We start from the raw sequence: 17,876 nt of genomic DNA, 5'->3' as shown, positions 1-17,876 counted from the left end.
TTGCTCCTAATATTTTCTGTAAAGGTGGCTTCTACCTACCAGGCTGCCCAGAGCACCTGGGTTCCTCTGGAAACCCACAGTGGGCCCAGTGAGTTTGCAGAAGAGAACAGGACCTGATACTCAGGGTTGCACTTGGCTCTTAGCATTCAAGGACTCAGGAGAGAGGATAGGGAGGTCCGCCTTTCTGAGACACTCCTTGCTTAGCCAGATGACAAAGCAGAGTAGAAATCAGGGCTGGTTTGGCTCCCAGTGGAGACGCCCTGTGTGGTGTCTTTTAGGAATCTGAGTTGGACAGCAGGAAGCAGCAAAGAGGAAGAGAAACCCCTGAGTTGTCCGCAAATCCCAGTTTGGAGGGTGAACCTCTGTTGAGACCACGGTTGAGGGCAGGAATGTTGTCTGTTGCTGGACAATGTGTGCAGAGAAGAGCACCCTCCTCCCCAGGCCTGGGACTCCCTGCCACTCCCTCAGGCACAGAGAGGAAGAAGACAGATCCAAGCGCCAGCAGCACCCTCAGCCTTGCTCCGGGCAGGGATGCGGGAGAACCTCGTGTATTCCAGGGCCTTTCCACAAAGTGATACTTACTCAATGGAAAAACTATTTCCTCCACAGTTGGTGGCAAACTCAAATGACTTGTCCACTGAGTTTCTGTGAAGTATCTGGTAGTCATAATTCTCCGCGGGCAGAAGTAGTACCCGGACCTAAAGGGAATAGTGACCATGTCTTTGGATTTCCAACCACAGGGAGCACTTGGTATTATTCTTTTTTTTTTAATTTTTTTTAATTTAATTATTTTTCAAGTATGGTTTTCTGTCTTTTACTCCTATCCCAGCCTCCCCCCCATGTGCTCCCCACCTCCCTCACATTTCCACCCCCCTTAGTTGTTTTCCATCTGTTCTTTATACTTGTTCCTCTAAATCCCTCCCCTTTTCCCCCTGAAATTCCCTCCCCTCTCCCCTCTGGTCACTGTCCCCCTGTTCTCTATTTCAGTGTCATTGTTTTTATTTTGCCTGCTTATTTGTTTTTTTGTTTAGCCTCCTGTTAAAGGTGAGATCATATGGTATTTGTCTTTCAGCGCCTGGCCTATTTCACTCAGCATAATGCTTTCCAGTTCCATCCATGCTGTTGCAAAGGGTATTAGCTCCTTCTTTCTCTATGCTGCATAGAATTCCATTGTGTATATGTACCACAATTTTTTGATCCATTCATTTACTGACAGGCACCTAGGTTGCTTCCAGCTCTTGGCTATTGTAAATTGTGCTGCTATGAACATTGTGGTGCATAGGTTCTTTTGGATTGGTGTTTCAGGGTTCTCAGGATATAGTCCCAACAGTGGAATTGCTGGGTCAAAAGGTAGATCCATTTTTAGTTTTCTGAGAAAATTCCATACTGTTTTCCATAATGGTTGTACCAGCCTGCAATCCCACCAACAGTGAACTAAGGTCCCCTTTTCCCCAGAAACTCTCCAACACTTGTTGTTTGTTGCTTTGTTTATGATAGCCATTCTGATTGGCGTAAAGTGGTATCTCACTGTGGTTTTAATTTGCATCTCTCTGATAGCTAGCGATATTGAGCATATTTTCGTGTGTCTCTGGATCCTCTGTATGTCCTCCTTGGAGAAGTGTCTGTTCAAGTCCTTTTCCCATTTTTTTAATTGGGTTAGTTGTTTTCTTAGAGTGAAGTCATGTAAGTTCTTTGTATATTATATTCTCTGTACTGAGATCAATGTTCTCTATTGCTAAGCCCAAGACCAAATGAAACAGGCTTCATGAAAAAAAGAATCATAAGAACACTCCTGCACTAGCATTAAAGACTCAGTCTGTGATCCTACGTGGGAAATGATCATGTGTGCGAGGCAGAGCCGTGGAGCACCTGCTCAGCGAGCAGCAGCCCGGCATGCTGGGCAAGGACAGGAGAGCTGGGGTGAGGAAGGGGCCTGTCCAGATCCCCAGGACCCCATGCCTGGGATGCCCTTGGATCTACGGGGGTTGCTGTTTTGTATTTTTAAAGGTAAGCAAACCAAATTGGCAGGACCAATGGCAAAACTCATACCATGGTTTGCCCCTGAAGTATGCATCATATCAGACACTGTATGGTGCCTGTATCGTGAATAGTTCACTGTATTGTGAATTATTATTGTAGCCCCAGTTTTAAAAGTCCTGCCTGGTTCTCTGAGCCTGTATAAATGAAACTGTGTTAATAACAAATGTTGCAGGAAATTTCAAATGTCTTCATCAACTACTCCTTTATGTACAGCTTACAGAGAGACTATTGGTTTCATGTGATTCGTTCAATAGACATTTGCCAACGACCATGTGCCAGGTGGTGCTCTAGGCACAGGGGAGACAAAATAAATAAAGTCAGCCCCCTGTCCTTAGAAAGATGTTGTTCTCGATGAGAGACGGAGGCAAGAGCAATGACTTGAGGGCCACCGAGCAGGGCATGAGCAATGCTGCCTGGCTCCGTGGAAGGCTTTATGGGCATTAGATGATTGTGATTCCATCAACCAAGGTAATAAACAAGGTAGGGGCACCTGGGCCTGTACAGGTAACACGCTAAGCTTGAGGCACTTGTGAGATCTCTGATGATAGATATGCAGTAGATGGTCCCGTGTTGGGTCTGGAGCCCAGGCAAAATCAGAGATGAATTCACAGATGTGGGTGTCACTCTCACAGAGGACAGAATAGAATCAGCAGGCACAGAGGATGTTACTCGAAAAGAAATGATAGAACAAGGAGCTCAGGGTTCCACCCAAGGGAAGGCGACCTATGGGGGCAGTAGGGAAGAGAAGTCATGGAGGAAGCACTCAAGAAAGTGGGAGGAAAAGACAAGAGAATGTAGCTATGGCAGGCACAAAAAGGCAGTTTTAAGAACAAAGGCATAAAATGCTTCAGAGAGAGACCAGTCAGAGGGGAATGAAGCGAGGCTGATAGAGCGTGAGGCACTCACTCACCAGAGCTTATTACAGGGTGCATTTCTTCCTATTTACTTCTCTGTTATTCCAGTCTCACTTGATTTTAATTGTTACGTACTTTTTTGGGGTAAATAATAATTGTCAAATTTAAACATTTTCCTGTAAATATGACTTCAATTCCCTGGAGGAATTATTGTCTTGAGCCAAACAGACACACAGAATGGCCGATCAAGGCAGTCATGTGAAGAGCAACCTGAGAGACAAGCAGAACTCACCAATACTAAGGACTTTCCTTCTGGAACCTTCACAGTCACAACCACTTCAGGCTCCGAGATGTCAAACTCAACCTGCTCTTCAGCAACCACTTGGTCCTGGCAGCCAAGCACATGGGGGCAGAAGGAGGCACGGAAGACACCTGGGCAGAAAAGAGGAGGTCCTGTCACACCACTGCCAGGACTAGTCGCACAGGCCACCATGGTGCCACCTCCCTGCAGCTCACCTGGCCGCAGCTGCCCTCTGTCCACAGACACCTGCGCAGGAAATGTCGGGTGTGCTGGTTGATAAAAGTGGATGATGATGACATATCGGCCCCGACGTGGCACAAGTCCTCTCAGAGTCACTTGGTTCTAGGAGAAAAGGGAGGGAAAAAAATCCTCAAACTGCAGACCTCTGAATAATTAGATTCACAGGATATTTTGAGGTTAAAAACTAAAAAACTGAGGCATTACAAGTGAAGCAAAAACCTTCACTGGAATGTTTGCAACAGCTGTGTTTGTACAAACACAGGAAACAGCTGTATATTTACAAACACAGAAAGCAGCCCAAATGTTCCTCAGTCGCAGAACAGATAAACCAACTGTGGTTCAGCCATAATGGTTGGAGAGAGTGGAGTTTGGTACAGTCACGTTGGGACACTGGCAGTGTTGCCAAAGTTGAACATATAACTGAGTAACTGAGGTCCTAAATACCTTCGCAAGAGAAATGCATGTTTGTCTAAAGGCTGTTCAGGAATGTTCACAGTATTCACATACTACTTGTAACCATGTAATAAAGAGTCAGACTCCACTTTGCATATTTGCTCATTGGCGGTTTGCAAGACCATCATCGCCTTCTTGCCATTTGCCCTACACCTGGATGAGCCAAACAGAAAGCCCAGGCGCTCATCCCTTGGCACAGGCAGGAAGTTCAAACCACACTAATTCTAGCCCAGGGGAAAGGGGTCCCTCCCCCTGAACTCCCCTCCCCTCCCCTCCCCTCACACCCACCCAATCACACTGAAAACCGGAGTCACACCCATCCAATTATTCAGGATCCAGCACGAGCCCTGCTCTCCCCAGAAGGTCTATGTGAGCAGCAAGTCTTCTCAGATCATCAAAAACAAAATAAAACAAAACAAAAAACCCTACAAAAATAACAACAGAAGTTTATCCTCGTCTTTCAGAGGAGAACTGTGATTCATGGAGGGCAAGTAACTTACCGAAGGCCATACATTAAGTAGGTAACAAAACCAAGACTAGAACTCTATTGTTTTGATTTCAATTCATTTTCCTCTACTATTTTCAATTTCTTTTCCCATATGAGACCTTCCTAAATTTTCTCTCTTAGATCTGTTAATTTCATAATTGATTCAGTGAAAATGGACACAAACCATCTCTAGTGTTATAAGGATATATCATCAAAACAAACGCTGTCTTGTGACTTTGTTTACAGTGAAAAATGCTCTAGAGCTTTATGCTATAGACGATTAATCAATAAGTATTGATTGGGAATTTTCTTCCTGCAAGGCACTGTGCTTGTGCAGCTGGTGATATAAAGAAATTTGTTAGCCACAGCAGCTATTCTAAAAGTGCTTACACTCCAACTGGGAAGATAATAAACTCAACAATGTTAAATAGCAATAGCCCATGAAAATATGAGGTGTCACAAGATGGGCCGTGAGAAATTGCCAGTGCGTTAGACAGAGGTGCAGGAGGGAAGGAGAGCACCAGGAAGGTGTGGCCGTGGACAGGATTAACCAGCTGCCTGCACATCTGGAACCTCCGTCTGCATTCCCTGGGAGCATTGTTAAAACACGGGTCCCCGGGCCCCCTCCTTCAGTTTGACTCAGTAGTTTTGAGGCAGGGCTTGCGGATCTGCATTTCTAACAAATTCCCTGGTGATGCCGAGGCTGCTGCTTCAGGGCTACACTTTGAGAACCACTGGTTTAGAAATAACACGTTTGGGGGAGTGTCCTACCTGAGGTGCCTTCAAGGTGACACCAGTAACCACATCAGAAGGTGAAGGATCCTGGGGCCGGGGAGAGCCACTGCGTGGGACATCTAAAATCAGTGCTGCCGGAGGAGTTTGGGGGGACAGGGAGAGGCACGCAGCCCTGAAAAATAGAATATTTTGAAACCTTATTTTGAAAGTAACCTAAAAAGGGAGAACTGCCCATTGGTGAAGATATAGACATTAATCATAAGACTGTGAGGTTCAGAAGGATCCAGTCTTGGGGGAGCCAGAAAGCTGTGGCCATCTTTATACTGGCCAGTGCGTTTCAGCGACTTCCCAATACCATGAGCTAAAACAGAAAGAAAAAACCTTAATTTTGAGGGAAGGTAAACCATATAGAAACTTACTGGAACTTTCTTTTCCAGAACCAAAATTATTTGTTAACTGAGATCAATGCAATGAAACATATTATTCACACCTCTAAACATCACTGTTGACATAAAAGTGTAAAACCCAAAGAGCAAATACATGTCATTTCTTTGGGCATGTCCAGATTTCATCACCTTGGCAGTCCACAGTTCTAGCCATGTGCACACATTTTGACTGTTGTTTATAAATTATTTTTGAATCTACATCACGACAACTCTACCAAAACCTCAATGTGTTGATTAGCTAATTCTTGTAACACAGCTTGAGGTGGGTCATTATTTTCACTGCTTTTTAAATGAAGAGCCTCAGACACAGGACTGAAGGATCAGGCCAAAGTGAGCTCAAAATAGGACACAGAGTAACTGCCCACAGGAGCTAGGTGGAACTGTCTCCCCCAGGCGCTACTGTGTCAGCTTCCTGGTATTAGAGGATTCTGGAAAGACTTCCGGGATAAATGATGTGCCTGTTTTTCTAAATTCATCACCAGCCTTTAGCACCTTGACCTACGATCACTTCTGAAGTCAAGTATATAGCTGACGATTTACAAGCATTATAGTATCACTCAGAGCATAAATAAGGGACTGAGGAAGAAAAGATATTACCTTTGATTAACAAGTGGCCCATAACTGGCAATGCATTTTACTTGAGGTTTCAAATATTCAGTTGAGAATTCTTCAATGGGTATGATACAAATCTGATGCTGTCAAGCAAATACAATGCAAAAAGGTAAATTGCAGTTATCAGCAAAACCGGTGTTATGGTGAAACACACGCTTTAAAAAAGCCATTAAGCAAAAACTTCATCCAGAGAAACTACACTTGTTATTTTAAAGTAGTAAAAACCGCATGATGCTATTCCCTGCGGCAGCGTTATGTGCAACAAACCCTTTCTACTGTTATTCAAGGCGAGTGACTAAAGTGCTCTTGGAATAATTATATAAGTAAACAAAATCATATGAAAGTTCAAAAACAATTCTTTGTCAGTAACTTTTGGTGTCTTTTTTTCTTTCCTGCCCTGAGCTGATGCTGGCTTTCCAGACCCCTTGGCAGAGACGGGTTGGGGGGTGGGCAGCTGGGGAGCCTGCTATTCAGAGTGAGGGCTGCTCCAGCTGCAAATTACCCTTCTTAATAGGAGATGACTCACATCTGAGGTACAGTTGGGTTGCCTTGAAGGAACTGTCTCCAGAGCTTGTTTTTGAGTCATACAAGTAGCTCAGTTTTTAATTTTCTAATATATTGCATTTTAAATCAAGACTGAATTACCAGCTTGACCATAAATCTATTCAGAGCAAGAACAAACATTTTTATTGAGCATCAACTGTAAGTCAGGCACTGGGACTGGGCAGGATCCTGCAAGACCAAGAAAGATAACACCCTGCCCTCATGGAGCTTATAACTCTATCAGCCTTGACTCTGAATGATACTTGACGGTTTCAAAAAGGACAAACTTATGCTTCGAAGCTAAAAATTCAGCCCTGTTATAACTTCCGAAGATGAAAAAGTTAAGATTCAATTGGATGGTTGTGTTTAAAAAGATATTTATAATTCAAAATATATAATCTTAAATTATCATATTCCTGAGAGAGTAATTTAAAAAAAAATTGAATTCCAAGTACTTTTTAGAGACACCTCGAAGGTTTTAATACTGTCAAGCATAAGTATTTACAGCACATTGGAACTGGCTGCCTGGCATTTCCCAGGGTGCAATGCATGCTCCATATCAGCAGTGACAGGAAGTTGCTTCATCCTTACATCATCTTATGCTCCCTGAGATATTTATTGTAAATCTGACCACCCCTCCCTAACCCAGGTCTCACCGTCTCTGTTTGTCATAATCCTCAACATTTAAATTGTGCTGCTAAAAGGGTGGCCATGAAGCATACTTAATCTGTGGAATGTGGCATTTTTAATCTTAATAGTATATATCAAATTAACTGAAGAATGCTCTTTTTGAAATAGAGTAACAATAGTCTGAGAAAAATACCAGATCATTATAACCATTAAAATTCTGAAGGAATTTGCCAGCAAGTTTATAGTTACAATAAATAGTAAAATGAGAAAGAATATAAAGAGTGACAAATGTATTTCTCTATACCAGCAATAATAATAAACTAGGTAATATAATGACGAAAGTTATTTCATTCATAATGGTAAGAAGGAATAAAAATTAATGAAATAGGATTTTGTGAGATGGGCTCAGATTTGAAGATTAAACTTTATTGGGTGTTATAAAAATGACTCAAACAAAGAAGAGGCAAGATAGATTTCTAGGTGGGAAGAATAAACATCATAGAACTGGCAATTCTTCACAGGGTTAATTTTATAAGTATAACAAAAACCCAGTCAAGGTTTTATAAGCTTTTAAAAAACATCGATATCAATCGAATGCTTCTCAGATCCAAGGGGCATACCAGAAGGAATCGGGCCAGATGTGCTTTGAGCCGAACGTCTGCATCTGCTAACAGCTCATGAATGGCGATGCGGCTCCTGCCGTCGGTCACCACGCTCCGGCAGAGGACACTGCAAGAGGAAACAGTTTTCTTAGCCTGGCTCCCCTGGTCTCCCGCACTTTGTGTCTTCCTGCGGGGTGGCTGATTGCTTTTCAGTTTCTCCTGTTCTACTCCAGTGGGCAACGGTGAATTTTCCTGCATGATGAGTTTGATTGGATGCAGCTCACGATCAGAATGGGAAAATGACCTCCCACAGTGGTCCCAGCGGCACCTCTCAGGGCCAAGCTCCTTGCTTACTTTTTCCATTGTCTTCATAGAATATGTGTTCAGTACTTTGTTTAGTCATTGGAAGAAAGAGCCTGGGGGTCAGTTATGTCTGATTTTTAAGACACAGGCTTCTTGAAAATTTACTAATATCCTTGGTACTCTTGGTAATTAAAGTTGCCCACTGGCCTAGCAGCCACCATCTCATGCCACATCAGTGAGTGTGGCTTGCCTTATACAATGTGGTAAGATATCCCGAGTTTGCCTCCGGAAGCCTACTCTGTTCCTCTTCATCTTTCCTTCCTCATTTCTGTGAGTGATACACCTTCCCTCCATCCCATTAGGTCACGTGCAAAGTTTAGGAACATTTAAAAGGTCACAGTATTGAGCCAAGAATATATTGTAATGGTAAAATCCATAAAGGAAGTATTTCTTGAGTGATATTTCTGACTTCAGACTCTAGAGCAACTTTTCTGTCCATAAATATAATTTGGAATGAGTGACATACTAAAATAAAATTACCATCTCTGGGAAATACAGGGTGTGACAAAAATAGGTTTACAGTTGTTTGTATGGAAAATAATACAATAATTAAATAATAATACAAGAATAAACTCTGTGCTTTACATACTCATTACTGTAAAGCTACTTTTGCCCACCTCGTATTTGAAATAATTTATGTAATGACTTTTGGGGTGAGGATTAAATTGAAACAGAATAAACATGGTTTGTGGCACAGATAGGAAACTCAATAAACAGTCATTTTCTTTTCCTTTTTGCTCATGTGTATGGAGGTATGAGTGGTGTCTACTAAAATGCATTCCTTTTGGATTTGAGCATAATCCTGGGAGTTAAATGTGTTAAGTGATTCACTTAGATTTAGATTATCCTTATCCTCTGTTAAATTCTTACTAGGAGTAGACTAACAGTAATAACTGAATTAATTTAGTCATTAATCATCACCTCTCTTATTCAAGGCAGATTGGCTTTATCACAGCACTATGCTGAAAGATGGTATTCCCACTGGAATAACTGCTTTTCTGCTGGGATATGGTGTGTGTGTTTTAACAACATAGAGCTCACTTAAGACATGCTGGTGGTAAAGGTTCAGACCTCAGTGGGAGATGCTGCATTGTTGAATGGGCCTGTCATTTGAAATGGGTTGTTATGGGTCAAATATTTTCCAATTTCATATTTTTGGACTTCAGCATATGTAGCCTGTTCATTTTCACTAGTCCACATGACAGACAAAGCTGAAAAAAAGGGACTATTTTAGATGAGTGAGTAATACCATGGGGCCTTCCTGGGAGTGGTCAAATACCATAAAAGTGATTCCTGGTCTAGTACAATACTAATACAATACTGTCTCGGAACTCATATCGTGGAGACTGGTAGTGGAGAACTTTGGTGTCGTCACGTCCACAGCCAAAATGACTCTCTGAGAATCCTGCAGTTCTTCTCCCTGTGTGTTGTTCAGACAAAGGTGAGGAAACAATCCTCATGGAATCCTGGGTCTTTTTTCTCCCTTTGGTTTTGAAACCACTCCTCTGCTTGGCATAGATATTCTCAGCCTCTTCTGAAATAATCCAGGGAGTTACCAGGGTCTGTAGGAACTCTTACTTCTGTCCCCTTAGCCTTGTCTACTTTGTATCTCCTGGAGTAGGGGTCAGGCCACGTGACCTGGGAGGAGTGCTCATCCAGGGGGTGGACTCGGGCAGACAGGGTGTGAAGAAGCCTTGCCTCGGGCCCTGTGGCCAACAGTCACCAGAATTCCGGCAGAGAGGTGACCCACCCATCTGGGAGTGTACATTCCAGTGGTTGCTGATGTCACCTATAGATGAAACTAGTATTTTCAAATAATGAAAGAAGACTCAAGGGGACTTTTTTTTTGGCCCAACTGGTGCTTCAATTAAAAATCCAAATATTATTATATACTTTGTTTTTTAAAATCATTACCCCAGAGAAAGGGGTAGATTAGATTTTTTTTTAAGATTTTTAAAAGAAGAAAGCCTTCGTAGTTCCTTTTTGGGGTTTCTGAGAGTGTGATGTTAATTCAATAACCATTTCATCAAGTCTCATAAAAGTTTCCATTCTAAGCCACTAAAAGTAACTGTTTCCATAAGTTCTTTCATTTACAAAACAGGAAAAATATCCAACTACTTCAGGTCATCTTGGGTTTGACAATAAGCAAGATGAAAGCAGAGACAACCAAATGTTCAAGGCCTTGGCCATGAACTGGGTGGGCTCACTGCCATTCTCCACCCGCTGCCTCTGACTTCCAGTGCCTAAATGGCACGTAGAACAATTAATTTCACATGGAGACACCCTTTGCACTGATTCTTTCATTGAAGCATACTCTGAACATTTGCCTATATTTTGAAATACTATGCCAAGGAAACAATAATAAATCCTTGTCAGAGCTCTTAGAAAAGCTGAACATCAGAATAAAATGTTAAAATCCTTTGTCAAATTATTTTTCACCTGACAGTCATCAAGCAGCCATTATCTCTGGTTCTGAAGGGGAGGCTGGAAGGCGGCAGACGGAGAGTAAGACCTTTCCCTGAGCCACACACCCATGCGCTCTGCACGGCATTTGAAGTGAGAACACTGAGCCCATTGCACCACTCAGGGAAGTCAGAGAATGAAATATAAAGGCTGTGCTGCTGCACATGAATCTGAGTGAAAATGTTCAAGAAAACTCAACATTTTCAAGACACCGCCTACAAAGAAGCCTCCCCCTACGCACTCTGGGTAATGATGTTGGATCACTCCACTAGGCACCTGCTTCATGTCAAGATCAGCCTCAAAAAGAAAACAACTTTCCAATCCAGATAAAAAGCCAAGTTTTCAAAGCTGGGCTCCTGACTGTTGGGTTACAGAGGAAGACCCGGGGCAGGGCTGATTACCTGTACTTGCAGCTGTAGATGTTCACCTGGCCGGCCAGGACAGACCCGGGGCTCTGCACGTGCACGTCAACCACAGACAGCTGCTCTGCGTCCGTAAAATACTCGACCACAACCACGTAGTGGCCGACCTGCGGGACCCGCAGCTGCAGGTGCAGTTCCACCTGTGAGAGAGCACAAGCAGACAGACCAGAAATGTACTGGATGCATTTACATAGGCGATGGCGAAAACAGGGCTGAGTAGACACCTGGAAATAGTTCTCTATGTCATCACTGTAAGGCAGGTGATCCTACAGGTGGGGATGCCAGATAAAGTACAGGACGCTCCATTAAACGTGAAATTCAGATAAACAACACGTAATTATTTATTATCTTCAATTTAAATTTAATGGGGCATCTAGTATTTTTATTTTATAAATCTGACAACCCCACACTGAGGAGCTTCTACTCTTTCTACTCCTATATTTGCCCTGTTTCTCAAAGTAAAAGATACTTCACAACTTGAAGTAAAAAGAAATTTCCAGTGGGAGATAAGAGGAATGGAAGTATGCCTTGAGGCTTGTTAACTGTTCTTTAACTTAAAAAAGAAACTTTTAATTATACCGATGCAAATAATATAAAGGGATATGCTCAGTCTACTTCTGGGATAATGATAAACAATAGTTGGCTTTCATTCTCCCAAACTATTTCCTATGTCTGGAAATGCATATGTATATAGTTCAGAAAAAAAGGAAAGAGAAACTGTCATCAGAACAGGCATATTTGGATGTTTTTGCACCATCATGGCAGAGCTGAGTTGTTGCAACAGACACTGTAGGGCCCACAAAGCCAAAGCACTCACTGTCTAGCCCTTTGCAAAAAAAGCAAAAAAAACCCCTAACATCACCTATTGGCTAAGAATGTGGAATGTGGAATGTGGAACTGGGCTGCCTCCGGCTGAGTGACCTACAGCTGCGTGCCTCAGAGTCCTCCTGAGTGAAAACGAGGACAATAGCACCCACGTCTTAAAACCACTGTGAGGATTAAATGAACGCATATATGCAGAGTGTTTAGAACTGTACTTGGCATGTCGTAAGCACTATATAAACAGCAATGATAATAACTGTGATTATTGCTTTGTGCCATGACTTGCTTTATTTCCTCAACAGTATTTCATGTGTCTATAGTAGTACATACAGACATACTTCACTTTTCTAATGGCTGCCTATCATTTCATAATGTAAATGTAAAATAATTTGCATAACTAATCCCATATTCATGGACACTCAGGCTGTCTCTAATTTTCCCTCTAACATAGATAATGTTATATGATCACCCATATATATGTACACATATACATATATATCTACATTTACATATACATCTCATTATGCTAGTACAGCTGTAAGATTCCTAGAAATAGAACTTGTGGGTCAAACATATGTGCATATTTAATGCCTGAGCCAACATTAGCACTACATTCTTTAGCAATTTAATCCACTTCAGCTCCTAAGCTCAGGCCCAGCCAAGTGTTGCCGCATTTAATTAAAATCCGCCAGCCCCTTGCCTTCAGGAAGTTCACATTAATTCTTCTTTCTGCACAGCTTTGAACCACACAACCGCCATTTTCCACAGTGATTTTTCTATCACTTAAATAACAGAAAGACTTCCCTTGGGGGGAGAATGTGGATTCCCACACTGCTTTTCCATGTTACAGAGTGAAGTACGAGGCTGCCGTTCGTCCGTGTGGAGAGGTTATTCCGAGCATTTCTCCCCTGGGCATCTCCAGACAAGGGCTTGTCTGTCTTCATCCCACACACAGGCCGATGACGTACTGAGTTTTCTCCCAGAAGTTATTGTTGGCTGCCAGTTCTGTCACAGCACTATTATAAGTTCCTATTACTTTTTCCACTCTGTGTCCTAGGGGTATGGTTTTTGGAAGATTCGTAGGAAGGGTTTTGAAAATATTTGATGGTGAAAGTGGGTTTTGAGAAACTCAGAGAAAAGACATAAAAGATGGCAAAGAGAAACTTTACTGTTTGCTGGTTATTATCAGTTATTTATTTTAAAAAAAAAAGGAACTTAAAGAAAACCAGTGTCAACCTGGAGGAATCATTCCAATTTCATGGCACAGAACTGCCCTTACCTAGTTACCAGTGTTTCAGGATAAAGAAATAAAAGGCGGATGGACCAAATATGCTGCTTACACAAAGATAACTGGCATGTCTGATGTCATGGTGAGGACTCACAATGATTTGGTCAATGTATGCTTGTGAAACACTTGTTGCACACCAGCCTATCAATAACAAGGTGGTGGGTGTACAGTGGGAAACAAGACACACTGGGTGCCTGCCCTCAGATAGACTTTAGTCGAATAATTATGTAACTGGATAAATACGATGTTTATTACACAGATGAGAAATGCGTGGAAGAGGTGCTAAGAGGTGTGCAAGAGCTAGAGAGATGAGGAGAGACAGGACACTTCCTAGAGAAGCAGCAACTAAGCTGAGCGCTGGAGGACAAGGCCATGCAGGGAGAGAAGAGCATTCAGACAGAGGGAACAGCCCCCAGCAGGAGGCTACCCCACGGCATGCAGTGCTGTAGGGCAACTTATAACGTCAGTCCGAGAGAGTGAAGGCAGGCCACGGAGGTGAGGAACAGAGCGCAAGGGGAGGTTTGATATAATGGGGAGGTAAGAGTGGCAGCCTTATAGGCCATTACATTTTTTTGTCTCTATCCTAAGAGCAGTAAGATGTTATTGAATGTATGTGTGAGAGCCAGTGATGACTCAATATTTCTATGAAAATAAGCATGCTGCCCACAGTGTGTGGAAGGGATTGGTGGGCGCAATGGGCAAGAAATAATGTGGGTGAGCTAACCAGGAGGCTACTGCCGAGATCCTTATACAAGGTGATGGTGTGTTGAATAAGAAAGACAAATGAAGACAAGTGGAGGCATTTAAGAAAAGTCCATCTTAGAACTTCTGGTTAAACATGATGAATCAAACATACATATTCATTAAGCTTTCCTCTCAGAACTCCACAAAAGTAAGAGTCAATTTGTTAAAATCATAAACCCATAAGGAGATAGGGCATAGGAAAGAGGAACAGACCAGAGAAGTCAACAAAAAATTTTGGAAGCTAGAAAGTAAATGATGTTAACTAAGTACATCAGAAAAAGCTGAAACCTAAGTATCTCTGTGGGGTGAGGGGGCTGGGAGAAAATATTAAAGAAATCTCCCAAAGTGTAAAACAAGATAAAGAAACTGGCAAGGTGGATTAGAGACAAAGAAATAAATTATCAGAGAAATAACTCAAGAAAATTTCCCAGGTACTGGCATAAAAACGGGCACATGGACCAATGGAACAAAACAGAGAGCCCAGAAATAAACCCAAGTCTCTATGGTCAATTAATATTCAACAAAGGGGGCAGCAACATAAAATGGAGTAAAAATAGCCTCTTCAACAAATGGGGTTGGGAGAACTGGACAGCTATGTGCAAAAAAATGAAACTCGAGCACCGACTTACACCATACACCAAAATAAATTCAAGGTGGATAAGAGATTTAAATATAAGCCATGACACCATTAAAGTCCTAGAGGAGAACATAGGCAGAAAAATCTCAGATATTTCACACGGCAATATTTTTACTGATATGTCCCCTAGAGCAAGGGATATAAAGAAAAGAATAAACAAATGGGATCTCATCAAAATAAAAAGCTTCTGCATGGCTAAGAAAACAGTATTAAAATAAAAAGAGAACCAACTGTATAGGAAAACATATTTGCCAATGATACCTCAGACAAAAGTTTAATCTCCAAATTATAAAAAGAACTTACACTACTCCACTCTAAGAAGACAAGCAACCCAATTAAAAAGTGGGCACAGGACTTGAATAGACACTTCTCCAAGGAGGACATACAGAGGATCCAGAGACACATGAAAAGATGCTCAATATCGCTAGCCATCAGAGAGATGCAAATTAAAAACACAATGAGATACCACTTTACACCAATCAGAATGGCCATCATAAACAAAGCAACAAACAACAAGTGTTGGAGAGGTTGTGGAGAAAAGGGGACCCTAGTTCACTGTTGGTGGGATTGCAGACTGGTACAACCACTATGGAAAACAGTATGGAATTTTCTCAGAAAACTAAAAATGGATCTACCTTTTGACCCAGCAATTCCACTGCTAGGATTATATCCTGAGAACCCTGAAACACCAATCCAAAAGAACCTATACACCCCAATGTTCACAATTTATAATAGCCATGTGTTACAAGCAACCTACATGCTCATCAGTAAATGAATGGATCAAAAAACTATGGTACATTTACACAATGGAATTCTATGTAGCAGAAAGAAAGAAGGAGCTTCTATCCTTTGCAACAGCATGGATGGAACCGGAAAGCATTATGCTGAGTAAACTAAGCCAGGCACTGAAAGACAAATACCATATGATCTCACCTTTAACAGGAACCTAAACAACAAAACAAACAAGCAAGTAAAATATAACCAAAGACACTGAAATAGAGAACAGGTTGACAGTGACCAGAGGGGAGAGGGGAGGGAATTTCAGGGGAAAAGGGGAAGGGTTTACAGGAACAAGTATAAAGGACACATGGACAACCACTAAGGGGGGTGGAAATGGGAGGGAGGTGGGGAGCACGGGGGGCGTGGGCTGAGATAGGAGTAAAAAACAGAAAACTGTACTTGAACAATAGTTAAAGTAAGTGAATGAATGAATGAATGAATAAATAAATAAATAAATAAATGGAAAAATTCCCAGAATGATGGACAGAAGTTTCCAGGCTGAAAGTGTCTGTTGAGAGCCCAGCACCCTGAGTGACCCACCCCCTATATGGAGGCACATCATCCTTGTGAACTTTGGAAAACAAGAAAGAGATGACCCCAAAAGCTTTAAAAAAAAAAAGCAGGAGGCATCCATGGAATTGGGAATCAGAATGTAGTATCTCAACAGCAACATTTGAAACTAGAATTCAGTGGGGAAATGTCACTGAATTTTGGAGAGAAATTATTTTTAATCTGAATTTCATGTCTAACCAAAGTAAAAAATCAAGATTGAGAGTAGAATAGAGAAGTAGTACTTTCAGTATGTGAGATCTCAAAAAAAATGTACCTCCTATGTGTATTTTCTCAGGAAACCATTGAAGGATATCCACCAAAATGAGAAAGCAAATTCAGAGAGAGAGAAAGCTCCAGGGTTCAGGAGAAAACAGTATCCAACACAATGAGATGAAAAGAGTGTCTGGGGTGGTGGTGGGGTGGCGAGAACCTTCAGGAAAAGGCTGTGCCTTGCGACATCCAGAGACTGCATCCAGAGTGAAGAAGAGCAATGAAGGACACCGGGAGAGATGTCTCCACAGAGAAATGGAGGAGAGAAAAAGGGAAGAAAGGAGAGGAAGGGGGAAGGAAGGGAGGACATGTGATGTATTTGCATTGAGATGAAATTTATGCTGTATCTGAAGGTCTGGGGGAAGAGGGTAAATACAGTTTCTAGACAACAACAGAAAGTTGGACATGGGTTTACAATGGATAACTAAGCATTTTAAAGTCATGTCAAGTACAAAAAGAAAGCAAAATTACTGATTAACTATAGGCTTTATTAGAAAAATTTATACTGTATTTTGCCATGTATAATGTGCATTTTTTGCTATTTTTAGGGGAAAATAAGGATACACACTATACATAAATATAATAATTATATATATATACATAATGCATATATACTCCGTATAATAATGGGTATACTAATCCTGTGTATAATACGCTCAAAAACATGGGTGTGCATTATACACGGCAAAATATGGTACTTTAAGAAGAAATGTTACAAGCAACCACTAAAAGATCAGAAAACAATCTTGACCTACCAAACACTCAGGGAGACAGAGTAAACTGTATCAATCAAACAGAAATTCAAAAAAAAAGATTTTTTAAGAAAGAGTAAATTAAAAGCCAGTAAACAAAGTAAGTTGACAAAAATAAGGCCAAGTATGCCAGCAGTCACCACAAATATAAATGGATTAAAGTCACACTTCAAGACAGAAATGATCAGATTATAATATTTAAAAATCTAGTTCTATATTTCTTTATAAGGAACAGAGGTGTACAACAGGTGTGGTCTGACTTGCAAAGATGAACTATCCAGTTCTCTTCCTCCGAGAGAAGGACGAAGGGAGACGCAGGTGGCAGTGAATGCCACACTAGGAGGTGACAACAAAATGGTACCAGAGCAGCCTTCCCAGTGAGTGTGTGAGACAGAGCTGTCTGCAGGGAAGGGAGGCCACTCGTAGCAGGTGAGGTGGACAGACAATCACACGGAGAGAAGGGGAGGCTCTGTCAGAACCAGGGAGCTCTACCCCTCGCAGATTTCTGGGAGACCTGAAGCCACTCGGTGCCTGACCTTGGAGTCCTCCCCCGTCCTCTCTGTCTGTTAGAAAACCAGCAAATGGCAGGGAAGAGCGGTCTGGCCCAGTCTTGCTGGCTGTGGCCTCTTCCTCCACGCTCTGGGGCTGATCAGGTGTTCTTCCTGCCTCCCCACTCCCCATTCTCTTTGTCTTTTTGTAAACAGAAAATGGAAATTAAAAAGTTGTTTCACCCACACACAAAAAGAAAGGAAAACCAACAAAAAAACCTCACAGCCCTTCATGTGAGCTGGATTTGGTGGGTTGCTTTCCTTTTCAGCCCAGAACCCTGACAAGAACACA

General features: G+C 41.9%; 1 protein-coding gene across 1 annotated transcript in view; it reads right to left on the bottom strand.

The window, feature by feature from the left end:
• Positions 1-17,876, bottom strand: part of LAMA3 (laminin subunit alpha 3) — a 256,015-nt gene that overhangs the window by 100,309 nt on the left and 137,830 nt on the right. Inside the window, exons 24-30 of the mRNA XM_037134081.2 lie at positions 11,171-11,331; positions 7,962-8,070; positions 6,154-6,251; positions 5,147-5,282; positions 3,411-3,537; positions 3,187-3,326; positions 583-698 (exon numbers count right to left, since the gene is read on the bottom strand). Coding sequence (XP_036989976.2) covers positions 583-698; positions 3,187-3,326; positions 3,411-3,537; positions 5,147-5,282; positions 6,154-6,251; positions 7,962-8,070; positions 11,171-11,331 — 887 coding nt within the window. The remainder of the gene's footprint in view (positions 1-582; positions 699-3,186; positions 3,327-3,410; positions 3,538-5,146; positions 5,283-6,153; positions 6,252-7,961; positions 8,071-11,170; positions 11,332-17,876) is intronic.

Source organism: Artibeus jamaicensis, unplaced genomic scaffold, assembly GCF_021234435.1.
Source record: "Artibeus jamaicensis isolate MK-2021 breed Jamaican fruit bat unplaced genomic scaffold, CSHL_Jam_final contig_354, whole genome shotgun sequence".
Classification (NCBI taxonomy): Eukaryota; Metazoa; Chordata; class Mammalia; order Chiroptera; family Phyllostomidae; genus Artibeus; species Artibeus jamaicensis.
Note: the sequence above shows the minus strand (reverse complement) of the source record. Positions and strands in the feature narration are given on the sequence as shown.